At 42.7% G+C, this 27504-nt stretch overlaps 2 protein-coding genes across 4 annotated transcripts in view; one reads left to right on the top strand and one right to left on the bottom strand.

The window, feature by feature from the left end:
• LOC143299767 (uncharacterized) overlaps window positions 1-15843 on the bottom strand; it is a 30261-nt gene extending 14418 nt beyond the window's left edge. The window contains exons 1-6 of one of the 2 annotated variants that reach the window (XM_076613168.1): window positions 15350-15843; window positions 11814-11960; window positions 10046-10306; window positions 8797-8906; window positions 6385-6481; window positions 4204-4308 (exon numbers count right to left, since the gene is read on the bottom strand). In XM_076613168.1, the coding sequence (XP_076469283.1) occupies window positions 4204-4308; window positions 6385-6481; window positions 8797-8906; window positions 10046-10306; window positions 11814-11909 (669 nt within the window). In that variant the 5' untranslated portion in view covers window positions 11910-11960; window positions 15350-15843. Of the gene's footprint in view, window positions 1-4203; window positions 4309-6384; window positions 6482-8796; window positions 8907-10045; window positions 10307-11813; window positions 11961-13797; window positions 13888-15349 lie in introns of those variants that run through there. The other variant, XM_076613170.1, reaches the window with a different exon arrangement.
• Window positions 14834-26815, top strand: LOC143299768 (centromere protein S-like). Of its 2 annotated transcripts, none has more exons than XM_076613172.1 (6): window positions 14834-14855; window positions 17745-17832; window positions 18615-18772; window positions 19603-19669; window positions 22232-22455; window positions 25271-26815. In XM_076613172.1, the coding sequence occupies exons 2-5, from the start codon at window positions 17770-17772 to the stop codon at window positions 22421-22423; spliced, it is 480 nt and encodes a 159-aa protein (XP_076469287.1). In that variant the 5' UTR covers window positions 14834-14855; window positions 17745-17769; the 3' UTR covers window positions 22424-22455; window positions 25271-26815. The 2 variants fall into 2 exon arrangements, with proteins under 2 accessions (XP_076469287.1, XP_076469286.1); XM_076613171.1 differs by lacking the exon at window positions 14834-14855 and adding an exon at window positions 15560-15691.
• The last annotated feature ends 689 nt before the right edge of the window (window positions 26816-27504 follow it).

Consider the following 27504-nt stretch of genomic DNA (forward strand, 5'->3'; position numbering starts at 1 on the left):
AAAGGAACCAAGAACCCAAGAATACTGAATCCCTCCGAAAACGGAGTATGGCTGCCTGCATGGCGGGGGGGCTGGGGAGAGGGGGGGGGGGGGTGTGGTGGGCGGAGGGTGTGTGTGTGTAGAAGCGGTCATACACGTAGAAGTCCCACTCGTGTACATACGAGTGAATCGTGGGAGTTACACTGAGCCAACGAACGAACGAACGAACGAAGAAAAAGAAGAAGAAGAAGATTCCCTTGATCCCTGGGCCATGGAGGATATGATGTAACAGGCTTTTTCAGCAATGATATTAATTAACTCTCTCCATACGAACGGCGAAAGAGACGACGTTAACAGCGTTTCACCCCAGTTACCATCATCAAAATATTGCAAGCAGAAGGCTCTTATACTGAAGAGGTGAATGTTGACAAAGAATACCACAATTCTGACGACGGAAGTTAAAGGTTGGGTCATTCAGACACCCACTGGACATCCGAGGGGTCTGTGTAGAGGAGAAGAGAGGACTGGCCGTACTGAGTGAGTTAAAAACAACAACAACAAACAAACCAAAAAAACACCCGAATTAAAACCTAAACAGCAAAGAAAAACGCATTAGCTATCAGTAACAAAACAAAACAAAACAAAACAAAAACAAACCGACATAATGAATAAAAACACAACAGAAATAATATATACCACTCTCTCCCTTTCGCGATTCTTTCTGCCATATCATCCTTTCTGTGGGAGCTGATTATTACATTATGTCTTTGTGTGTGTGTGTGTGTGTGTGTGTGTGTGTGTGTTAAATCTCGGGATAGATCAGGCTACGTTGCCGATCTTTGCAAAATTATACCTCGGTTGCATAAAATAAATACACGCAAACAAGTACAGACACACACACACACACACACACACACACACACACACACACACACACACACACACACACACACACACACACACACACACACACACACACACACACACTCACTCACTCACTCACACACACGCACACACACGAACGCACACACACACACACACACACACACACACACACACACACACACACACACACACACACACACACACACAAAGACATAATGTAATAATCAGCTCCCACAGAAAGGATGATATGGCAGAAAGAATCGCGAAAGGAAGAGAGTGGTTGGTGTGGGGTGAGAGAGAGTGAGACAGAGACAGAGACAGAGACAGAGACAGAGAGACAGAGAGAGAGGGGCGGGTAAAGAACAGAAGGATTCAGACAGTGGTTAAAACAAAGGAAGAAAATTAGACACAGTGGTTAAAACACAGGAAGAAAATTAGACACAGTGGTTAAAACACAGGAAGAAAATTAGACACAGTGGTTAAAACACAGGAAGAAAATTAGACACAGTGGTTAAAACAAAGGAAGAAAATTAGACACAGTGGTTAAAACAAAGGAAGAAAATTAGACACAGTGGTTAAAACACAGGAAGAAAATTAGACACAGTGGTTAAAACACAGGAAGAAAATTAGACACAGTGGTTAACACACAGGAAGAAAATTAGACACAGTGGTTAACACACAGGAAGAAAATTAGACACAGTGGTTAAAACAAAGGAAGAAAATTAGACACAGTGGTTAAAACAAAGGAAGAAAATTAGACACAGTGGTTAAAACACAGGAAGAAAATTAGACACAGTGGTTAAAACACAGGAAGAAAAATTAGACACAGTGGTTAAAACAAAGGAAGAAAATTAGACACAGTGGTTAAAACACAGGAAGAAAATTAGACACAGTGGTTAAAACAAAGGAAGAAAATTAGACACAGTGGTTAAAACACAGGAAGAAAATTAGATACAGTGGTTAAAACAAAGGAAGAAAATTAGACACAGTGGTCAAAACAAAGGAAGAAAATTAGACACAGTGGTTAAAACACAGGAAGAAAATTAGACACAGTGGTCAAAACAAAGGAAGAAAATTAGACACAGTGGTTAAAACACAGGAAGAAAAATTAGACACAGTGGTTAAAACACAGGAAGAAAAATTAGACACAGTGGTTAAAACACAGGAAGAAAATTAGACACAGTGGTCAAAACACAGGAAGAAAATTAGACACAGTGGTTAAAACACAGGAAGAAAATTAGACACAGTGGTTAAAACAAAGGAAGAAAATTTAGACACAGTGGTTAAAACACAGGAAGAAAATTAGACACAGTGGTTAAAACACAGGAAGAAAATTAGACACAGTGGTTAAAACAAAGGAAGAAAATTTAGACACAGTGGTTAAAACAAAGGAAGAAAATTAGACACAGTGGTTAAAACACAGGAAGAAAATTAGACACGGTGGTTAAAACACAGGAAGAAAATTAGACACAGTGGTCAAAACAAAGGAAGAAAATTAGACACAGTGGTTAAAACAAAGGAAGAAAATTAGACACAGTGGTTAAAACACAGGAAGAAAATTAGACACAGTGGTTAAAACACAGGAAGAAAATTAGACACAGTGGTTAAAACACAGGAAGAAAATTAGACACAGTGGTTAAAACACAGGAAGAAAAATTAGACACAGTGGTTAAAACAAAGGAAGAAAATTAGATACAGTGGTTAAAACAAAGGAAGAAAATTAGACACAGTGGTTAAAACAAAGGAAGAAAATTAGACACAGTGGTTAAAACACGGGAAGAAAAATTAGACACAGTGGTTAAAACAAAGGAAGAAAATTAGACACAGTGGTTAAAACAAAGGAAGAAAATTAGACACAGTGGTTAAAACACAGGAAGAAAATTAGACACAGTGGTTAAAACACAGGAAGAAAATTAGACACAGTGGTTAAAACAAAGGAAGAAAATTAGACACAGTGGTTAAAACACAGGAAGAAAATTAGACACAGTGGTTAAAACAAAGGAAGAAAATTAGACACAGTGGTTAAAACACAGGAAGAAAATTAGACACAGTGGTTAAAACACAGGAAGAAAATTAGACACAGTGGTCAAAACAAAGGAAGAAAATTAGACACAGTGGTTAAAACACAGGAAGAAAATTAGACACAGTGGTTAAAACACAGGAAGAAAATTAGACACAGTGGTTAAAACAAAGGAAGAAAATTTAGACACAGTGGTTAAAACAAAGGAAGAAAATTAGACACAGTGGTTAAAACACAGGAAGAAAATTAGACACAGTGGTTAAAACAAAGGAAGAAAATTAGACACAGTGGTTAAAACACAGGAAGAAAATTTAGACACAGTGGTTAAAACACAGGAAGAAAATTAGACACAGTGGTTAAAACACAGGAAGAAAATTAGACACAGTGGTTAAAACACAGGAAGAAAATTTAGACACAGTGGTTAAAACACAGGAAGAAAAATTAGACACAGTGGTTAAAACACAGGAAGAAAAATTAGACACAGTGGTTAAAACACAGGAAGAAAATTAGACACAGTGGTTAAAACAAAGGAAGAAAATTAGACACAGTGGTTAAAACAAAGGAAGAAAATTAGACGCAAAATAGTGTTTGGTCAGCCACCTCCTTACCACTCCTTTCGCTCACAGTGTCTAACAGCTCTTCTGGTCAACTGACCTTTCCTTTCCTCTGTGTATGTCTGTGTGAGGTCTGAAGTCTGAATTCTTCTTGTCAGTTATTGTTGTTGTTGTTGTTGTTGTTGTTGTTGTTGTTGTTGGACAGATGAATACAGAGGGACACACAGAAAGACGCATGAATAGATAGATAGATAGATAGATAGATAGATAGATAGACATATACATAGATGGATAAATGGACAGATAAATAGACGGAATGGATAGATAGACAAACAGAATTTTAGATAGACAGACAGATAGACAGACATATAGACAGACATATACACAGATGGATGGATAGATAGATAGATAGATAGATAGATAGATAGATAGATAGATAGACATATACATATACATAAATAGATGAATGGATAGATAGACAAGCAGACATATAGATAGATAGATAGATAGATGGATCAATGGATAAAGAAATAGATGGATGGATAGATAGATAGACATATAGATAGATAGATAGATAGATAGATAGATAGATAGATAGATAGACAGACATATACATAGATGGATAAATGGATAGATAAATAGATAGATGGATAGATAGATAGATAGACAGCTAGCTAGCTAGATAGAGACAGAGAGATAGATAGACAGACAGACAGACAGACGAACAAAGAGGCTTCACAGCCACCACACCCCCTTAACACGCACCGTACTCAAGACGGCGTTACGAAGCAGGAAGAGCGTGGAGGCATTGTAGGCTCTCTCCAAGGTGGCCATTTCCGTCACACAGCAGCCGAGGCTCCAGATGTCTGTCTGAGGACATGTGGGTGGTTGTTGTTGTTGTTGTTGTTCATTGTGAGCTGATTGACTGCATGGGTGAGCGACTGAGTGACTGAGTGAGTGAGTGAGTGAGTGAGTGAGTCTCAGTCAGTCAGTCAGTCAGTCACTCAATCAGTCACTCAGCCAGTCACTCACCCACTCACTCAACCACTCATTCACTCATCCACTCACTCACTTACTAACTCACCCACTCACTCAGTCACTCACTTACCCACTCACTCACTCATTCACTCACTCACTCCGTCACTCACTCACTCATTCACTGACCCACTCATTCACTCATCCACTCACTCACTCACTAACTCACCCACTCACTCAGTCACTCAGCCACTCACTCACTCACTCACTCACTCATTCATTCACTCAGTCACTTACTCACTCAGTCAGTCACTCACTCACTCATTAAGGGCTGGATGTAAAATTTAAAAAAAAAAAAAAAGCACAAAAAAGGCAACAATGCTTTCTCCACTTCCCTCGTGAAATAAAAATCCGTTTAGTTTTGTTTCGTTTCGTTTCGTTTCACTCACTCATAGACTGACTGGCCGGCTGACTGACTGATTGACTGACTGACTGAAAGGCTGGCTGACTGACTGGCTGACTGACTGACTGAAAGGCTGACTGACTGACTGACTGACTGAAAGGCTGGCTGACTGACTGACTGACTGAAAGGCTGGCTGGCTGACTGACTGACTGAAAGGCTGACTGACTGGCTGACTGACTGACTGACTGAAAGGCTGACTGACTGACTGACTTAAAGACTGACTGACTGAAAGGCTGGCTGGCTGACTGGCTGACTGAAAGGCCGGCTGACTGGCTGACTGAAAGGCCGGCTGACTGACTGACTGAAAGGCTGGCTGGCTGGCTGACTGACTTACTGACTGAAAGGCTGGCTGGCTGGCTGAAAGGCTGGCTGGCTGAAAGGCTGGCTGACTGAAAGGCCGGCTGACTGACTGACTGAAAGGCTGGCTGGCTGGCTGACTGACTGAAAGGCTGGCTGGCTGACTGACTGACTGACTGGCTGGCTGACTGACTGACTGACTGGCTGACTGACTGACTGACAGAAAGGCTGGCTGATTGACTGACTCATTAGTTGAGTGGCTCACTGAGACTGAAGTCGACTGACTGACTGATCCACTGAATCGATTAAAGATGATTTTCATTCTTGTTGTTAGACACACATGCACACACACACTCGCGAACACACACACACACACACACACACACACACACACACACACACACACACACACACACACACACATCTTTCGGGATGAACGATAGCTCGGCTTCCCTTTGTCAACCGCCCTAAATAACAAATCACACGCAAGCAGAAGATCAAACACGCACGTTAAAGATCCTGTAATCCATGTCAGCGTTCGGTGGGTTATGGAAACAAATAACATACCCACCGTGCACACCCCCGAAAACGGAGTATGGCTGCCTACATAGCGGGGGGTTAAAAAAACAACACACGGTCATACACGTAAAAAGCCCACTCGTGTACATACGACGACTGAACGCGGTGGAAGTTGCAGTCCACTAACGAAGAAGAAGAAGAAGAAGAAGGAAAAGAAGAAGAAGAAGAAGAAATCATATCCATAGATCCGAGTGTTCAAAAGCCCCACCCACCCAGTGGAGTGATGACCTAGAGGTAACGCGTCCGCCTAGGAAGCGAGAGAATCTGAGCGCGCTGGTTCGAATCACGGCTCAGCCGCCGATATTTTCTCCCCCTCCACTAGACCTTGAGTGGTGGTCTCAGTGGACGCTAGTCATTCGGATAAGACGATAAACCGAGGTCCCGTGTGCTAGCATGCACTTAGCGCACGTAAAAGAACCCACGGCAACAAAAAAGGGTTGTTCCTGGCAAAATTCTGTAGAAAAATTCACTTCGATAGGAAAAAGAAATAAAAACTGCACGCAAAAAAAAAAGAAGAAAAAAAAAAAAAAAGGGTGGCGCTGTAGTGTAGCGACGCGCTCTCCCCGGGGACAGCAGTTCGAATTTCACACAGAGAAATTTGTTGTGATAAAAAGAAACACAAATACAAATACCTTGGTATTGTAGGGCTTTTCAGTGAGCGCTTCGGGGCTCATGTACGGAGGGGTGCCACAGAATGTTTCCGCCATCGCGTCTGGAGCAGCCAGCTTTCTGTACACACACACACACACACACACACACACACACACACACAGAGAATCAGAGAGACAGCGAGAGATAACACGTAAACGTACAAGCGTAATAGTTGACGGGGCTTGGCGTTTGCGCATAATTGTAAAATTTCCCACTTCAAATGAGGCTTATTGCATTTTCTTGACAAAATTATCGTTGTCGAGAGAGTGAGTGAGAAAGAGACAGACAGAGAGACAGAGAGAGAGAGACAGACAGACAGAGAGACAGACAGACAGAGTGAGTGAGTGAGTGAGTGACAGAGAAAGAGACAGATAAGTTGATATGTGCTTGGCGCATAATGTGCGCATTGTGAATCACCCCTTTCAAAAGGGGCTGTGGCCTTTTCTTGAATAAATCATCGAGAGAGAGAGAGAGAGAAAGAGAGAGACAGAGAGACGGAGAGAGAGAGACAGAGACAGACAGAGAAAGACAGAGAGACACAGAGAGAGAGAGAGAGAGAGAGAGAGAGACAGACAGACAGACAGACAGACACACAGACAGTGGTTATATTCTGGGTTAATTCCATCGTAAGTAACAATAATATTTCCTTTGATAGAAAAGAAACAATTGTGTCAGCAATCACGTACATTGGATGTTTTACGCACTCATTTTGTTTGGTTGTCCACCAAGCATTCTGTACACAGACAGAGAGAGACAGAGAGACAGAGACAGAGACAGAGAGTCAGAGAGAGACAGACACATAGAGAATAAGCCAAATACGAATAAGAAATGTTTCTGCAAAGAGGACAATCGTACACCAGCAACACACAAGTAAATTCTGATCACGATAATATACAACGACCATATTTCGGATAGCCTAGAAATACCTGTCACAAGCTGACATTTTATCCGTAATTTACGTGTTTCCAACAGGAGCGAAGGAGGAGGCACACAGACACAGACACAGACACAGACACGAACACAGACACAGACACGGACATGGACACAGACACAGACACAGACACGGACACAGACACGGACACGGACACAGACACAGACACGGACACGGACACGGACACAGACACAGACACGGACACGGACACAGACACAGACACGGACACGGACACGGACACAGACACAGACACAGACACAGACACAGACACGGACAGACACAGACACGGACACAGACACAGACACGGACAGACACAGACACAGACACAGACACGGACGGACACAGACACAGACACAGACACGGACAGACACAGACACAGACACGGACAGACACAGACACAGACACAGACACAGACACGGACAGACACAGACACAGACACAGACACGGACACGGACACAGACACAGACACGGACAGACACAGACACAGACACGGACACAGACACAGACACGGACGGACACAGACACAGACACAGACACGGACGGACACAGACACAGACACGGACACGGACACGGACACAGACACGGACACGGACACGGACACAGACACAGACACGGACACGGACACGGACACAGACACGGACACGGACACGGACACAGACACGGACACGGACACAGACACAGACACAGACACAGACACGGACACAGGCACAGACACGGACAGACACAGACAAAGAACACTGAACACTGAAATGTTTTAATGAAAAGGCCATTGACCCATGTCAATAGGGGTGGTTACAAGTAAATGCATAGGCGCAACACAAACATAACACTATAAGCAACGGTACTTTCAAAGCTTTGTCTAGGAATATAGCCAAGCGCATGACCAATGATTTGTTTTCACTTGCAAAAAAGCAATCTCATATTAAACAAAGACGGAGTATTATAATTACTTAGAGGGGATATACTGTTGTCTCAGGTCAGCATATTGAGGGCATTGTAACACGAAGTGAACTTCTGTTTCTTTTTGAAAATCACCAGAAAGGACAAGACCGCTCATAATCTGTTACATTACGTTTAACTCACTCAGTACGGCCAGTCCTGTCTTTTCCTCTACACAGACCCCTCGGATATCCAGTGGGTGTCTGAATGACCCAACCTTTAGCTTCCGTGGTCAGAATTGTGTCATTCTTTGTCAACATTCACCTCTTCAGTATAAGAGCCTTCAGCTTGCAATATTTTGATGATGGCAACTGGGGTGAAACGCTGTTAACGTCGTCTCTTTCGCCGTTCGTATGGAGAGAGTTAAAACGTAATTTATGTGTATTGAGTTGTGATACACCAATTCGTAAACGTATTAAGCTAATTCTGGCTTGAATATGTTTCAGCTCCAACAAATATGGTGAAAGTAGACACAGACACAGACACAGACAGACACAGACAAAGAGAGACACAGAGAACTGACCTGGCAATGCCCACATCCCCCAGGCGAACGCTTCCGGTCTCGGACAGAAACACGTTGCCTGGTTTCAAGTCCCTGTGCAGAATGGGTCCGTTTTCGTGCTTGTGCATGTACTGCAACACAGGTAGCGATGATGATGATCGTAATGATAATGTTCATGCTGCTGCCGACGACGACGACGACAACAACAATAATAATAACGATAACAACAAGAACAACAACAACAAGAACAATAATAATAATAACATTAATGATAACAAGAACAAAAAACAATGAGTGATAAGAAACTCTAGGGAGAGCTGGACAGTAGAAGGTCTTCTGCTTTCGTATGGCACAGTGAGTTTCAATCAGAATCGCTTGTTTCGTTGCCTTGGAGTGAAGTATCATGTCAGGTCTCATGCCGCTCTTGCTGAACAAGAAAAATAATGATAATGATGATGATGATAATAATGATAATAGTAATCATAATAATAATAATAAATATAGTAATAATAATGATAATAATAATAATAGTAATGATGATGATGATGATGATAATAATGATGATGATGATGATGGTGATGATAACAAAAACAACAATACTACTACTGCTACTGCTAATGCTAATAACAGTAACGATAATGATAATGATGATGATGATGATGATGATGGTGATGATAATATAATAAAATTGAAAATCAAAAATAAACCGCTCGTTTCCTTTTCTTGTTCTTCTTCAACTGTAGACACCAGCGACAACAAGGAGTGTGTGTGTGTGTGTGTGTGTGTGTGTGTGTGTGTGTGTGTGTGTGTGTGTGTGTGTGTTTGTGTGTATGTGTGTGTGTGTGTGTGTGTGTGTGTGTGTGTGTGTGTGTGTGTGTGTACATGTGTGTGTGTGTGTGTGTGTGTGTGTGTGTGTGTGTGTGTGTGTGTGTGCCACTTCCTTACAAATCTCCTGCCCCTTCACCTCCACATGCCAGCAACCCACGCCTCACCCCCCAGGCCCCACCATGTCCCCCCCCCCCCCCATCCCCACCACAACGCCCCCGCCACACTCCCCTCCATCCATACATACCCCAGGTTCCTAACCTCAAGCCCGCACTCCATTTTGCCACAACCACACCCTGGAGAAAGTCCGTCACCACCCCCCCACTCCTCCATTCCTCACGCCCTACCACGCTTCCTCCCTTGCTCCCCCCCCCCCCCCCCGAACCCACCCTCAGACCACCCCCACCACAACTACCCCTCCAAACACTACGCCCCGGTTCCTCACCTCAAGGCCACACGCCATTTGCCACAGCCACACGAGGATGAGGTCTTCGGGCAGACCTTCGCTGGCCTCGTCCAGGAAGCCACTAAGGTCCCCGCCGCTGCAGTACTCAGTAATGACGTACATGTAGCCCTTGCTCTGGAAGTGGTCCACGTAAGAGAGGAGGTGTTCGTGGGATAGGTCCTTGAGCAGATCTAGCTCGTTCTCCACCATCTGTCGGTCCGAGCGGCCCGCGTACCCCCACTCAATCTCTTTGACGGCGAACTTTGGTGATCGTTGTTGTTGTTGTTGGTGGTGGTGTTGGTGTTGCCGGGGAGGGAAAACAGTTTGCGGTGGTGGTCAGGAAGGCCGGCGGAGATGGGGTGGACGGGGGGGGGGGGGGGGGGGGGGGGGGGGGGGGGGGGGGGGGGGGGGGGGGGGGGGGGGGGGGGGGGATTGAAAATGAGGATGGTGAACATTGTTAAGTATTTTGCTTCAGTAGCTGCTGCTACAGCTACTACTTCGTTTCGACCATGCGTGTTTCTTTTTCAGTGAAACTGTTAAATTGATAGCGGAAATAACAGTGTCTGTTTTGAAAGAAAAATGATTTGTTGATGTGTATTTGTTTCTCTGCTTGCGTGGGCTGTTTGTTTTTTGTTTCCTTTTTTTTTTTGACATGACTCAGTTTGTTTTTATAATGGTGTGTGTAGTAAAGGATGTTCGTGTGTAATGTTTCAATGACCCCATGAAATAAACTGCTTACCTTGTCTTGCCTTGATACCACTACTACTACTACTGCTGCTGCTACAACTACTACTGTCACCACTACTGCTGCTGCTACAACTACTACTACTGCTGCCGCTGCTGCTGCTGCTGCTGCTACTACTGCTGCTGCTGTTTTCATGTTACTATTACCATGTCTTCAGGCTCACAGCTCGGCTGGTATCAGAGATTGTTTTAACCTGACAGTTTGTGCCAACAGCAAAGTGGAGTGCTGTTTGATCAATGATTTTCTTCGCTGCAATGCTAATTCGTTTACAGCTTGGTCTTTTGTGAAGGACTACGGCTCATAGACCAGGAGACAAAACTGCATTGGCTCTCAGTGCTGCAGCATTGGGGGAGGGGGTTGGGGGGCTGCTGAGTTGGCCTTCCGGGACCATCTCCAACGCCGACTGTCCTAAAGCCCTCTTGGCCAAGAGAGCGGGCATGTACCTCGGGCAAGACACTGTCCACTCTTATTGATTATTATGTTATGTTATTTATTTATTATTATTATTATTATTATTATTGTTATTATTATTAAAAAAAAGAAGTTTTTCAAGGCCTGACTAAGCGCGTTGGGTTACGCTGCTGGTCAGGCATCTGCTTGGCAGATGTGGTGTAGCGTATATGGATTTGCCCGAACGCAGTGACGCCTCCTTGAGCTACTGAAACTGTTCTGATGCTCATTTGTGTGTGTGTGTGTGTGTGTGTGTGTGTGTGTGTGTGTGTGTGTGTGTGTGTGCGTGCGTGCGTGCGCGCGCGCGCGTGTGTGTGTATCATCAACATCATCAAAAACAATAACAACAAAAGGAATAACAAAAACAGACAATATAAGATTTTTGGTGTGTGTGTGTGTGTTCGTGTGTGTGTGTGTGTGTGTGTGTGTGTGTGTGTGTGTGTGTGTGTGTGTGTGTGTGTGTGTGTGGTGAGGTGTGGTGTGGTGTGTGTGTGTGTGTGTGTGTGTGTGTGTGTGTGTGTGTGTGTGTGTGTGTGCGCGCGCGCACGCGTCAGTGTGCGTGCATTCACTTACTTGTTCTCCATCCTTATTTTCCACGAGGTAGACACGGCCAAAGGCACCCTGGCCGATCACACCTTTGTTGGCCAGCCCGATAATCGCTGAGTCCATGCTGACCTCAGGCTATCAGTGACTGTCGCTGACTGACGATGCAAATGTTTCCTGAAAAAAATCAGAAACAAATAACCAATGAAAGCATAGTTTCCTGAACTTCGGGACAGCAAACTGATTGCTTTTCACAAAGTGGAGTGGTGGTCTAGTGGTTAACGACGGGCGCAATAGCCGCCGGATTGGTTAAAACGTTCCCAGCAGACTTTCAATCCGAGGGTCTCGGGTTCGAATCTCGGTAACGGCATCTGGTGAGGTAAAAGGGTGGAGATTTTTCCGATCTCCCAGATCAATATTTTTGCAGACTTGCTTATGTCTGAAACCCCTTCGTGCGTACACGCAAGCAGAAGATCAAATACGCACGTTAAAGATCCTTTAATCCATGTCCGTCTTCGGTGGGTTATGGAAACAAGAACATACGCATCACGCATACCCCCCCGAAAACGGAGTATCGCTGCCTAGATGGCGGGGTAAAAACGGTCATACACGTAAAAGCCCACTCGTGTACATACGAGTGAACCGGTGGTGGGAGTTGTAGCCCACGAACAAAGAAGAAGAAGGTGGTGAACCCGTCCAGTCTGCCCCGTGGTTAGGACCGGAACCGAGAGAGAGACTGAATCTCAGTGTGGGTACGGGGATCTTCTTCTTCTGCGTTCGTGGGCTGCAACTCCCACGTTCACTCGTATGCACACGAGTGGGCTTTTACGTGTATCACCGTTTTTACCCCGCCATGTAGGCAGCCATACTCCGTTTTCGGGGGTGTGCATGCTGGGTATGTTCTTGTTTCCATAACCCACCGAACGCTGACATGGATTACAGGATCTTTAACGTGCGTATTTGATCTTCTGCTTGCGTATACACACGAAGGGGGTTCAGGCACTAGCAGGTCTGCACATGTGTTGACCTGGGAGATCGTAAAAATCTCCACCCTTCACCCACCAGGCGCCGTCACCGTGATTCGAACCCGGGACCCTCAGATTGACAGTCCAACGCTTTAACCACTCGCCGGCTATTCCGCCCGTCGGTACGGGGATCGAGTCCCATCGAATCTCAAACTAGACAGAATTTCCAGCACCACCCCCTCTCCACCAGACTTTGAGTGGTAGTGTGGATGCTAGTTAAGGACGACAAACCGTGAGGTCCCATGTGCAGCATACACGGCACTTCCGGCGCGCGTAAAACGACCTACCGATATCTTATGTGAAAAAAAAAAAAGGTTGTCCCTGGAGAATTTTCTCAGCCGCCGATATTTTCTCTCACTCCACTAGACCTTGAGTGGACGCTAGTCATTCGGATGAGACGATAAACCCAGGACGGTCCCGTGTGCAGCATGCACTTAGCGCACGTGAAAGAACCCACGGCAACAAATGGATTGTTTCTGGCAAAATTTTGTAGAAAAATCCACTTCGATAGGAAAAAAAACAAACAAAAAACTGCTCGCAGGAAAAAGAAAAGAAAAAAAAAGGGGGGGTGGGGGTGGGGTGGGGGTGGGGGGTGGGGGGGGGGCGCTCTCAGTGCAGCGACACGCTCTCCCTGGGGAGAGCAGCTCAAATTTCACACAGAGAAATTTGTTATGACAAAACTGAAGAGAAGTACAATACAGTACAATACAATACAATAGGACAGCCCATTCTGTTATCAGTGATTCCGTGTTAGTAACACCAGCGCTTGTGGGTTTCGTACTGTCCGAAGATAGGCGCTAAATAAGTATATATATATAAAATCAATAGCAATCAATATATATCGACCCGGCAATAGTTGATAAAGTCGTTCAGAGCAGAGTATCTCATACGATAACTGGCCAGCGTTCAAACAAACAAACAAACACACAAACCCACTCGCACACTTATCGTTCACCGTCAGTGCGGTCCTGAAGAGAATCGGGATTTACCCATTTCTTAGTAGTTCACGAAATCAAAGCGTAGGCCTACTGGTGCGACGAATGTGTTGCATAGATCATCAGGCTTATCATGTTTACCAACGATTAACATTTTGACACTGTTAACTACGCACATACAAAAACTGACACACCCACACCCACAAACACAAGCAACACTACGCCATAAAATCGCCTCAAAGACACATCGCGTGAACAGACGTTTAGACGAAAAAATACTCACACCCTCAAATCGGAGTTTACCGATTTCTTAGAACACTCGATCGATCGAGACTCAAGACTGGTTTATTGACATAGGCCATATTGCCATATTTTCATAATGTCATAGGTACATAGATTCACCTCTCAATATGCCATAAAGCACACCCACACACACACCCACACACACACACACACACTGGCACACACACACACACACACTGGCACACTCACGCATGCGAAAAAAAACACCTAGATCATGTCACCAACAGTCAGCTGACACTGCCGTTATCAGAGAGACAGACAGAGACGGAGACACACACACACACACACACACACACACACACACACACACACAGAGAGAGAGAGAGAGAGAGAGAGAGAGAGAGAGAGAGAGAGAGAGAGAGAGAGAGAGAGAAACTGACGCTGTAAAATGGAAATGTACATCAACCAGGAAGTTGGAAAACCTCCAACAACACTGAGTAGTTTATATGTATTTGACTGTGCTTTCATATCTGTGAAACTGCGTGTTCGGTGCATATCTGTTATGCATGTGTGGGTGTATATGTGAATGTGTGTCTTAATGTTTTACATCTATTTGCTTTTTTTTTTTTTTTTTACATTATAGTTATTATTTATTTATTTATTTGTGTAAGCTTATCTATCATTTATTCACATTTTTTTTTTCCCCTCAAGGCCTGACTAAGCGCGTTGGGTTACGCTGCTGGTCAGGCATCTGCTTGGCAGATGTGGTGTAGCGTATATGGATTTGTCCGAACGCAGTGACGCCTCCTTGAGCTACTGAAACTGAAACTGAGTAGTTTCGTATCATGGGGATACTGAAGACTTAAGAAGTAACCTACCCAAATGCGACATGTTAGACCCTAAGATCAATGTTATATATGAATGCATATGATCTTTCAAGCACTGCTTACAGATACCTTCATGAATACACACAGGAACTCATTTGCATTCAGTCACACACACACACACACACACACACACACACACACACACACACACACACACACACACACACACACAAACACACTGACACACACACGCGCGCGCGGCACACTCACATACACACACACGCGCGCGCGCACGCAGACGCACGCACACACATACACACATATGGGCGCGCGCACACGCACGCACACACACACACACACACCTGGAGCCGGCTACATCAATCCCAACACACTTACCTGTCACTGACTCACGCTGTTAGCTTTGCAACTGTATTAAAACACACACACACACACACACACACACACACACACACACACACACACACACCACACACACACACACACACACACACACACACACACACGAATATACCCACTCAGTCTTGTCAGACGGTGCAGGAATTCGCCTGACAACAGGATCGCAGCCACAAGCAATTTGCAGGAGCTGTTCCTCGCCTCAGTGTTGTCGTCAGTCCCCAGCAGAACGTCGTCGACCGAATTCAATCAAGCTGAAAGAAGTCCGTATTTTCTGTACCTGACGGCACGGTAGTGGCTCAGGGAATCGACATTTTATATATGTGCCACCACCGACTGTGGCGTAAAGAACATAATATTGTTCCGTGTTATCACGCGTTAAATTACGGCCGAGTTCGATCCACGCGCACAAGAGACTGACATATTAATATGCCAGCGGAGAGTTTTTGCAGAGACTGTTTGAAGTAAGTGCGTGAGAGTTGGAACACGGCACAGGCGACACTGAAACAAAGTTGCACTAAACTAAGCTATGTCCTTGTGATCTCAAGTTCCTGAAAATAACCCCAGGTATGAAGACTGTATGTTATCGCGCTTCGGCCCTTTCCGGCAACGTTTGTCAGTCGACCGGGATCTGCGGCGGTCGGGCCGCATTGCTTTAAAAATAAATAAATAAATAAATTTTAATGAGTCGATCCGGGCAGCGGCCTCGATTGTTTATCAACACAAGTGTATGGTGAAGGTTATACAGTATGGGGTTAATCTAGAGACAGGGTTATATGGTGAACTGAGGTTATACAGTATGGGGTTAATCTAGAGACAGGGTTATATGGTGAAGGTTGTATGGGCTAACTTAGTTTAGAGAGAGGGTTTTCAGGCGGGTTTGAAGATATTTAGGCCTATACAGTCTCAGTCGCATCAGTGTTGAAATGTAAGCTTATAACTTTCAATCAGTTTCTGTGATGGTCACGTGTATCAAAGGGCCGGGTGCTGACCCATATACGCTACACCACACCCGCCGGTTTAAAACTGAAGAATTTGAAGAAGATCGAAACCACGGTCAGGCCATGGTGATATTCATTCATTCCCACTACAGTTTATCGTTAAGCATCTTTCTCCCTCCGAGTTGACTGAATACTTCATAGTGGTGAATATCCGCATACACATTTTGCCGGCGTCCTCAGGCTCAGTGCTGTACACGACAAATCAGTCAGTCGTCGTGCAATGATAACTGGTCAGAGTTTGATGACTGAACTTGAGGAAAACTAATAATTCATAACCCCATACTCGTTCTTTCCAGTGAATGCTGGTGGATATGCAGTCGGCAACCCCGGGTGTCACCTAACTCATTTCGCAGTCAAATGTAAATGTTTTAATGTCAGCGTGCTAAGTCTGAAACAGACACACTGAAGAATGTCCCGTTTTTTGTTTTTTTTTAAGTCTTTTTTTCTCCACCGTTTCTTTTTCCTGCTCTGATTACGAACGATGTTAGCGTTAAACAAATAACCTAAACTTAAATGACTGTGAAAAAAACATAGAGGTGAGGTAAATGAGTCACCAGTGTGCCATTTGTTGACTGAAATTCCATCAGTTTGATTTTCCAGTCAAACTTGGGAGAAAGAGCGAGACTGCATGGAAATCGAACATAGACTCGACGGGCGCAATAGCCGAGTGGTTAAAGCATTGGACTGTCAATCTGAGGGTCCCGGGTTCGAATCACGGTGACGGCGCCTGGTGGGTGAAGGGTGGAGATTTTTCCGATCTCCCAGGTCAACATATGTGCAGACCTGCTAGTGCCTGAACCCCCTTCGTGTGTATACGCAAGCAGAAGATCAAATATGCACGTTAAAGATCCTGTAATCCATGTCAGCGTTCGGTGGGTTATGGAAACAAGAACATACCCAGCATGCACACCCCCGAAAACGGAGTATGGCTGCCTACATGGCGGGGTAAAAACGGTTATACACGTAAAAGCCCACTCGTGTGCATACGAGTGAACGTGGGAGTTGCAGCCCACGAACGCAGAAGAAGAAGAAGAAGAAGAAGAACATAGACTCTCACGGACACAGTATTGGCAGATACGCATCTTAACCATTCTGCCACCTTCCTCCTAAAACTCCAGTGCTCTTGAAAAAAGAAAAAAGAAAAGAAAAACAACTCTTCAATGAAAAAAATGTTAATATATACAGGAGCAAATTTCTTGTGAACCAAATTTCTGGTGTTACATCAGACCTGTCATCAGATCTGTTTCTTGAACACTACCCACAGCTTTCTGTTTCAAGTTTTCAGTTTCAAGGAAGTGTCAAAGCGTGCGGGCTGGACGCACTGATTCAAAAATAGGCTGGACGCCACACCACATCTGTATATGGTATATATTCTCAAATGGTTCAACTGCAAACGTTCTTTGCGGAACATTGTAATGTTAACTTTAACGTGTTGTGAGTTGGAGGCGCGTTCGCCTGCTTCTTCCAAAAACTGGAAGCTTGTACGACGATTATTATTTGCTTGTTTGTTTAACAGTGTCCAGGAAAGTGGAAACAAGTGCATGATGGCAGCTGCAACAGACCAGAGTATAGAACACGAATATGAGGATTTGAGTGATAGACAGGTAATTTTGCGATTTGAAAAATGTTTTTTTTCACTTGCACTGTTGCAGAGTCAACAGAGCTCAAGAGAAAGACGGGACAGGAACAGACGATGAACACTGTGTGTGTGTGTGTGTGTGTGTGTGTGTGTGTGTGTGTGTGTGTGTGTGTGTTTGTTTGTTAAGTATTTGCAGAGAAACGAACACATACTTTATTCTTGTGATGTTTAACAAAATATTAATGACACGAATGAACCGAGTGTAACATTGCGTTCAGTGCAGTACATTGAACCGTACATTCAACACATAATAGTAGAAAAAAACAACACACACACACACACACACACACACACACACACACACACACACACAACCCCCCCCCCCCCCCAACACACACACACACACACACACACAATATTTATATATAAACGCATACATATGCACACACACACTCACATGCATGTGTGCGCATGCACACAAGCAACAATACATAGCAGGTAAAGTAAAATGACCTGGCAAAACAAATCCAAATAGTTAGTGTTGAAACACCAATCCAGTTATTTTTCCACATCACAAAATAAGTGGAATGCAATGCAAAAGTTCACAGCACAACATGATTACATAATACAACATCACTCCACAAGGAAAAGAGAGGAAAGAAAGAAAAAATAGAGATTTGTCACTAACTTAGTTACTTACAGTGTAGTGATACACATTACAAAGTAAAGCAGAACCAGTGATATGGCTCTGAAAATAACTGTTGTGCAGTAAAGTTAACATTGGGTTGTACCATTTTTGTGTGGCAGAGATTACGGGCAGCGGTTCATCATACAACAATGAAGATCTGCCAGGAAACTGAAGACAAGTATGGTCTGCCAATCGATCAGCAAGCTGTTGCAGCTATCACAGAAACTGTGTGGAGACAGATAGAATCATTTGCAGTTGACGCAGAGATGTTTGCTAAGTGAGTTGATGCAGCATGTTATGTGTTTTAGTATTATTAATTCTTTAAAATTCAAACATAAGATTTGTAATCATCAGCACCATTGTTGCTTGATTATGATGGTAATGGGTGATATGATACTTTGGGTAACATCAATGAAGGAAAAAAGCAGTAATTGTTACTGTTAAGTGACATAAGCACTAGTAATCAGTTTTAGTGGCGGTGATTATTAGGATGATTTTTAACATTGATGAAGATCATGCCAATAATATAATGATGCTGCCATTGCTGCTGCCGATGCTAAATACTTATTAATATTAATATAATACAGTAAAGGTAGTAACAATGAATCCTTCTTTCAATCTTATGATAATAATTTAATCAGTCAACAAATGATCATAATGATAGCAGGTAATCATGGTAATGGTAGTGTTTGCAACAGTCAGTAATATTTTCCCTTGCTCCGAGTCTGAGCATTTGATTGAGAGTAAAAGATTAAAGAGAGATTTGATAAGATTTTCATTTTGAATTTGTCTATCTGATCCCCAGCAAATCATTCTGAGCTTCATATTAGCTTGTGGTTGGTACTCAGAATTCCTTTGTATTCTTTTGAATTTTGTGTTGTTGTTATTGTTATTTTTTGGCTGTGGTAGAGATGGAGGGTGTTCTTTCTGTTTTGGAATCACATGTGAACAGTGTAGGCTTTTCCTGAGTCACCTTTCTTGATTTGCTCATTTTGGGGGTAATTCCAGATGTCCTTTATAGTTGGCAGGGCTACAATTAGAAAATCATTATTTAATCTGTATTCGATTTAATTTGATTGAGCTTTGATTCTGTTGATTCATGGGCAGTCATGCTCGCCGGTCAGTGATCTCCCCTGAAGATGTGAAAATGCTGGTGAGACGGAATCCTTGTCTGGTAGGTTGGCACTGTGTGGTGTTGTTTTGTTTGCTTTTTGCTGAGTGCTGTGATTTGTACTTTTGTTTTGGTAATACTGTTTTTGTCATACGACATTGCAATATTGTGTAAGATATTGTAATAATCATTAATAATTAGGCATGCAGTTTCATATGATATTGCAATAGTGTGTAAGATATTGTAATATTCAGACATGCCAGCTGCTGCATTTTCTACATAACATGATCTTCCAAGCTTCAGGATGATTTGCAAAATAAATGTTTTGCTTGAGAAGCAAAAATTAAGCAGTGATTAATTGAATAATGAACTTATGAAGGGAACAGATAATTTTTGAAAAATTGATAACAGAGATGGAACTGATGCAATAAGTTGGAAAAAGCCTGCAGCATTGGTGGTAGATATTTGTCAGCCATTGAGAGCTTTTGTTATTTGACTTGATTGATTTGAGCAAACTGGCACAGCCATTGAGAGCTTTTGTTATTTGACTTGATTGATCTGAGCAAACTGGCACAGCCAATGAGAGCTTTTGTTATTTGACTTGATTGATCTGAGCAAACTGGCACAGCCAATGAGAGCTTTTGTTATTTGACTTGATTGATCTGAGCAAACTGGCACAGCCAATGAGAGCTTTTGTTATTTGACGTGATTGATCTGAGCAAACTGGCACAGCCAATGAGAGCTTTTGTTATTTGACTTGATTGATCTGAGCAAACTGGCACAGCCAATGAGAGCTTTTGTTATTTGACTTGATTGATCTGAGCAAACTGGCACAGCCAATGAGAGCTTTTGTTATTTGACTTGATTGATCTGAGCAAACTGGCACAGCCAATGAGAGCTTTTGTTATTTGACGTGATTGATCTGAGCAAACTGGCACTCATCTCAACTGTCTCATGCTGTTCTACAATTGTGTTCTTCAGAATGGTATTGCACTTATCTTCTCACTTAGCTTTGTCTTGTTGATGAAAAAGACAACAACAAAAAACAGCCATGAAGTGCAATAGATAGCAGAGAATTGATCAGTCTAACTGCAAAGCTTTACATCAAAAGGTCCATCATCTCTGAGCTCTGAGAACATATTTTGTGTTAAGTGTCAAGGAGATAACAGAGTGTGCATGGGTGTGCTCACACCTGCAACATGCTGGGAGTTTTCATTGACTTGGATGTTTATTTCATTCATTTATTTCATTTCATTTTTTGCAACTGAACAATTTTAGTGAACTGAAATTACAATGATTCATGAGCAAATTCATTAAAAAAATAAAAAAAAATCATTCAGAGAGCATGAAAACTGGCAGAGATATGTCCCTAGAACAACGAGTAACTTTCCGTAAAGTTTGGTCTATAAGCTGCAACTTTTTACCCCAGTTTCAACTTCTGCGGCTTATACAATGATGCGGCTTATTTGAGGATTTTAATGATCCCGGGAGTGTCACGTTCTCGTCTATTCTTAGCTGCCTTTCAACTCACCAAACTCTTGATTTCTGTCCATGAATTTTTGGATGAGCTTCACGATAGTGTGCTAACTGTTCATGTTTTATAAATCAAATCCCCACACATTAAAGCCTTCAGATCAGCATTCAGTTCTGCTTTGCTCAAGCGTACACCATCATCATGCCGAAAACGTGACATAATGCCTATGATGCAGCCTTCAAATTGAAGACGATCGACCTAGCAGATGACAGTGCAAGTGGTGAACCAGCAGTGACCTCCACTTTGCGTTCATGTTCATGAAGTGAAAGCGAGGCTGAAGTCAGTGACAAGATGGCGGAGGAAGCTGTGCTGGTTCTCTTCAACTCGGACACTGAAGACGAAGATTTCATTGGATTCAGTTAGCAGGATGACGTTGAATAAATGTGACTATCCCTAAATTATGGATCTTATTTTCGTTGTGTTCATTTTTTATTTTTTTGTGGCACTAGCAGAATTTCGCTTGCTTTTCTTTGTGTTGTTCCCGCTTGTGTTTATTTCATAACCTACAGTATTGGCAGCTTTTCTGTAGTATCAGTATGTGTTCCGGTACCGGAAATAAGTGCGACTTATAAGCCAGTGCGGCTTATGTATGTATGAAGTTTAGTTTTTTCCTAAATTTAGTGGGTGCGGCTTATATACCAATGCGCTCAATAGACCGAACTTTATGGTACATCTCATTGCTTATGGCGAAGGTTGATAGATAGAAAGCATTGTTGCCCCAACTGCTTCATCAGACATATGTGTTAAGATGGTGTAATCTTCCCCTGTGGAGATGCTGGGGGTCTTTTTTTTTTTTGTAATCTGGGGATGATAAATGAAGAGGAATGGCTGGTGTCCCTCAGCATGGCCCAACCTTATTTGCCATAAGGAGCTAAATGGTTAGGGTAATGTGACATGAACTGTGTTTTATAGGTTTATCTTACATGTTTTTTTTTATGTGTGTTTGTGACAGTTTTGTGTTGACGCAGTTGGGCATTTGTATGGTTTGACAGTCCTGATATGGCCCTATGCGGTTGGCTGGACTATATAAGCAACAATTGACAATTAACAAGATGGCGTAACCTGACTCATGAGAGGTTTCTGGTTTTCAGGTGATGCACATCCGGAAGCTACACGAGGAGCAGGTCAGTAGCCGAGAGGAACCAAAGAAGCGAAAGAGGAAGGGGAAGGCACCTCCTGCTGGCCCTGCAGCTTCAAAGAAGGCGCCACAAGCAGTGAGAGCGTCAGCGTCCCATGCTTTGACTGACGAAGATGCTGATGTTAGAGAAGAGGATGACGACTGACTGAAAACAATGACAGATTTATGGGGAAAAAGGTAATGGTTTACCGAGGGTGAATTTAAACCAAGTACAAATTGTCTTGGAAAATTATTTATTCCTCAGTGAAATACTTGATTAAGCCTGTCCACCATGTTAAATATGTAGATGTATATCTGAACTGCATTAAGATTGTTGACAGTCATGGTACCTAGCCAGTATTTTTAAAGGTATTTCTGTGCACAGTTGTAGGTGAAGGGCAGGCTTTGGAAGTGGCGCATGGCCAGGATTGGTTTGTTGACTTAAGAGCTTGTAAACGTTTGTCGTAATGAAGTCTGTTCACAGGACTTAAGAGTTTGTAAATGTTTGTCATAATGAAGTCTATTCACAGGACTTAAGAGTTTGTAAATGTTTGTCATAATGAAGTCTGTTCACAGGACTTAAGAGCTTGTAAACGTTTGTCGTAATGAAGTCTGTTCACAGGACTTAAGAGTTTGTAAACATTTGTCATAATGAAGTCTATTTCACAGGACTTAAGAGTTTGTAAATGTTTGTCATAATGAAGTCTCTTCACAGGACTTAAGAGCTTGTAAACGTTTGTCATAATGAAGTCTATTCACAAGACTTAAGAGCTTGTAAACATTTGTCATAATGAAGTCTATTCACAAGACTTAAGAGCTTATAAACATTTGTCATAATGAAGTCTATTCACAAGACTTAAGAGCTTGTAAACATTTGTCATAATGAAGTCTATTCACAGGACTTAAGAGCTTGTAAACATTTGTCATAATGAAGTCTATTCACAGGACTTAAGAGCTTGTAAACATTTGTCATAATGAAGTCTATTCACACTAATGAGAGTCCTGGCGCTGAACCATGCAAAAATGAAAGTCACTACAGCAGCAGGTGTGTGGTTGTGTCTTGTATCTGCAGCCTGGTCGTTCACACAGTCACTGGTTACAGGATGTTTTCCACCATCGTCTGCATCACTCGCATTTTCTTTTATTTTGGCAGAGTTGATGCCCATAGCCGTTCTGTCTCTCCTCCTCTAGCTCTAGCCCTAATCTCTGACCCACGCTATTCTCCTCACTACTCCTTTCCCTCCTTATCACAGGTGCGCCATCTCCTTAATATGCTTGAGCCTGACGAAGATGTGGACCAAACTTGATGATGACCTGGTGTAGATATTTTGGAATGATAAGACATTCTCACAGTGTATGTCATCTGCATTGTTATCAGTTTTAGTATTTTGATGTCATAATGACTCTTTCTTTTCTTCCCCCCCCCCTCTCTCTCTCTCTTTTTCTGCCATTGAATGATTTCTGTTTGAATATGGTAATCCCTTTCACACATATGTAGACTACAAAGACCCTCAACACAGAGACATTCATATGATGCCCATTGAATTATTCACCTCCTATATTTTACTACTGTCTCCCATGGTGTGTGTGGTTCAAGTGCTGTTGATGCCTTCTGTATAGAATATGGATAATCATGCTCTGTATCTTCCATATCCCCACTAATAAACATTGATTGCTGTACTAGTGGAATTCCTGCTTCATTGTCGTTTAGTGTTAGGTATTTGTATGTCGACCTGGAGAGGTTTAGTGTATATATACCATAAAGTTCGGTCTATTGAGCGCACTGGTATATAAGCCGCACCCACTAAATTTTGGAAAAAAATTGAACTTCATCCATACATAAGCTGCACTGGCTTATAAGCCGCACTTATTTCCGGTACCGGAACACATACTGATACTACAGAAAAGCTGCCAATACTGTAGGTTATGAAATAAACACAAGCGGGAACAACACAAAGAAAAGCAAGCGAAAATACTGCTTGTGCCACAAAAAAATAAAAAATAAACACAATGAAAATAAGATCCATAATTTAGGGATAGTCACATTTATTCAACGCCATCCTGCTGAGTGAATCCACTGAAATCTTCGTCTTCAGTGTCCGAGTTGAAGAGAACCAGCACAGCTTCCTCCGCCATCTTGTCACTGACTTCAGCCTCGCTTTCACTTCATGAACATGAACGCAAAGTAGAGGTCGCTGCTGGTTCGCCGCTTGCACTGTTGTCTGCTAGGTCGATCGCCTTCAATTTGAAGGTTGCATCATAGGCATTATGGTGCGTTTTCGGCATGATGAGGGTGTACGCTTGAGCAGAGTAGAACTGAATGCTGATCTGAAGGCTTTAATGTGTGGGGATTTGATTTATAAAACGTGAACAGCTAGCCCACTATAGTGAAGCTCATCCAAAAATTCATGGACAGAAATCATGATTTTGGTGAGTTGAAAGGCAGCTAAGAATAGACGAGAACGTGACACTCCCGGGATCGTTAAAATCCTCAAATAAGCCGCATCATTGTATAAACCGCAGAAGTTGAAGCTGGGGTAAAAAGTAGCAGCTTATAGACTGAACTTTACGGTATATATATACACAGTTTCACTACTTTAAAAAGAGTATGGGGTGTTCAGAATGTGTAACCTTTGCTGTTGAGATTATGCTGGTGATTGGACAGTGAAAAAACCCCAAAGAAGCTGCTAGCAAAAAACCCACCCCAAAAAACAACAAAAAACTTTACAAACCTATATATGTAAAAGTGTATGCTATTTGAAATTAGAATAAAAAGTTTTCTTTTCACCTTTGGTTTTGTGCCTTCTCACAGATACTGTCTCTTGTTTTTTGTTGTGTCTATTTCTGCTTTAAGATTCAAGCAAAATGCAACCATGCACACACACACAAAAACATGAGAAGGGAGAGAATCCCAATAGATCAATGTTTAGAAACAATTATTTCCCTTTACTACACTTCAACCCAATTGCAATTTTTTTTTCAAGTTGTTTTATTTCATATATTTTTTTTGCAGGCAGCTGATGGTGGTACAAACGTGCACAAGTCTGATCCATCGCCCATACAAGTGAGCACTCCTGAATGGTTTTGGGCGTGTTTTGGCCAGAAAGACAGACAGCACCTCAGCAATGTGTGCAAGTTCTGTGAGGTGGCTTTAGGGTGTTCTTATGTGATGGATCACTGTGATCTTGTGTGCGCACTTGTTGGCAGAGGCACTGGAGAGATAAGGAGGGAGACAGAGTGTGATCTTATTTTCCACATTGCTTTCATATCACTGTCATGTGTTTGTGTTAGCTTAGTTGCCTAACAGTTAATGCTTCAAAATGGTATCGTTAGTCTCTGTAAAATAATAGTCCCCCCCCACCCCCCCACCCCCACCCCCTCCCTCGTCTCCTTGTCTTTTCATTAAACAGATGTATGATATTTCTTATCCATACAGCTTGCTCTTTTTTTTTTTTTTTTTTTTAGTGCAGAATATGAAAATATATAGATAATTTGGAATAGGATGGCACATGCTGGTGGGTGGAAAGAGCCAGTGGGGTTGTGGTGTTTGCATTCACTTGTCAGGAAACTGATGCATGTGCATGAATGTCTTTGACTGCGAAGCTGGAAGTAATAGGTCAGCATGCTGGCTAAGTATGTTCCTAATATGTACTGCTTTCTCTCTTAGAATGGTGATTCTGTGCATGTGTGAAGATAATTCGTCAATTTCACAAATGGAATCCTTTATACAAGGAGTTGAGCTGAGCTGAGCTGAGCTTAATGGATTGGGTCCTTATCCTGAAATGCTTTGGATTCATGGAGTCTATGTCTATGGAGTCTCCCGTCGGACCGACGGATGAGTAGGCAGGTAGGCTTATCTGTTGGTGTGTGTCCTCATATGCAAGGGAAAACATCTCCAGAAGTTGAGCCCTGCTTCTTCGCTCACGCTTCTCCTTAATAGCCAGCGTTCTCTTGTTTTCAAACGTCTTTATGCCACTAGAGCACAGTATCCAGTGAGAGTGGTCAAGGGCATCAGTTTTCCAGGAAGTGATTTCTATGTCACAGGCTTTGAGGTTTGTCTTCAGGGTGTCCTTGGAGCGCTTGCAGGGTCTTCCAAGTTTGCGGTGGCCATCCTTCAGCTGGCCATAGAAGAGCATCTTCGGGATCCTGCTGTCTGTCATGCCTGATGCCTTTGTTGTTCCACTGAATTCATGGAGGAGGTGGCTGGTAAAAGATGATCTGCAAAAATAAAGAAGAAAATAAAAGTGAAGCCTGCAAATTGTATTACTTATTCTCAGCATCACAAATAAAGTAGCCAGGTTTGTGCAGAAACATTGCATTGTATTGTATTACTCTTTTTGTCACAACAGATTTCTCAAATGTGAAATTTGGGCTGCTCTCTCCATGGAGAGCACATCGATGCACTGAAAGAGCCACCCATTTGTTTTTTTTTTTTTCAGCCTTATTTTTTTATGTGCCTGTATTCAGTGTGTGCCTTCTTAGCAAGAAATGTTAATGATGTCAAGGTTGTTAATTCAAAGAGTTTTAAGTGGATCTACATAATAAACTTGGGTCTCTTTCTCTGTCTCTCAGCGTGTGCATGTGTGCACATGTGTGTGCTTGTTTCTCATTTCAGTGGTTGTGTGAAACTTTTGTTATTGTATATACATATATCTACAGCTGAAATTAGGTACAATAAAATATGTGGTCTCTATCGGGACGATCAAAAATATGCATGGAAACTGGACTTTTTTTGGTCTATTTTTTCAGGATTTGGATGAGAGTGTGATACTGAGTTTTTCCATTACAGTTCATGTTATGATTTGTTTGTTTAAACTGAAACCAGTCTTTCTTAACAATCAGTAATAATGGGCCACATGCTTACTATTATGTATAGTTTTTCACCTTAAAGCACAGAAATTTTGAATGGAACTCTCCCGTTTTCGCTGATTTTTCATACCAGAGAGGCCCTTTTAAGTTGAATGATCCAGTTTTGTCATGTCCCATGCAAGTGAGACAACCACCAAGTCATGGTCAGATGGTGAGCTTGGACTGAGTGGGTTTGTGCATTAAATTATATCAAGAGCTTCACTGAATGGTACCAGCCACCTTATATACATCATCTTGATATCAAAGAGCAACACCATTTGCACGGAGACTGCAGATCAAAAATCGTTTGAATAGACCTTAAACTGAAAAAAAAAAAGAAAAAAAAAAGATGAATACACAATCAGCAAAGGGTCAAAGCATTTTGCAGCAGTGCAGGGT

Source organism: Babylonia areolata, chromosome 25 (genome assembly GCF_041734735.1).
Source record: "Babylonia areolata isolate BAREFJ2019XMU chromosome 25, ASM4173473v1, whole genome shotgun sequence".
Classification (NCBI taxonomy): Eukaryota; Metazoa; Mollusca; class Gastropoda; order Neogastropoda; family Buccinidae; genus Babylonia; species Babylonia areolata.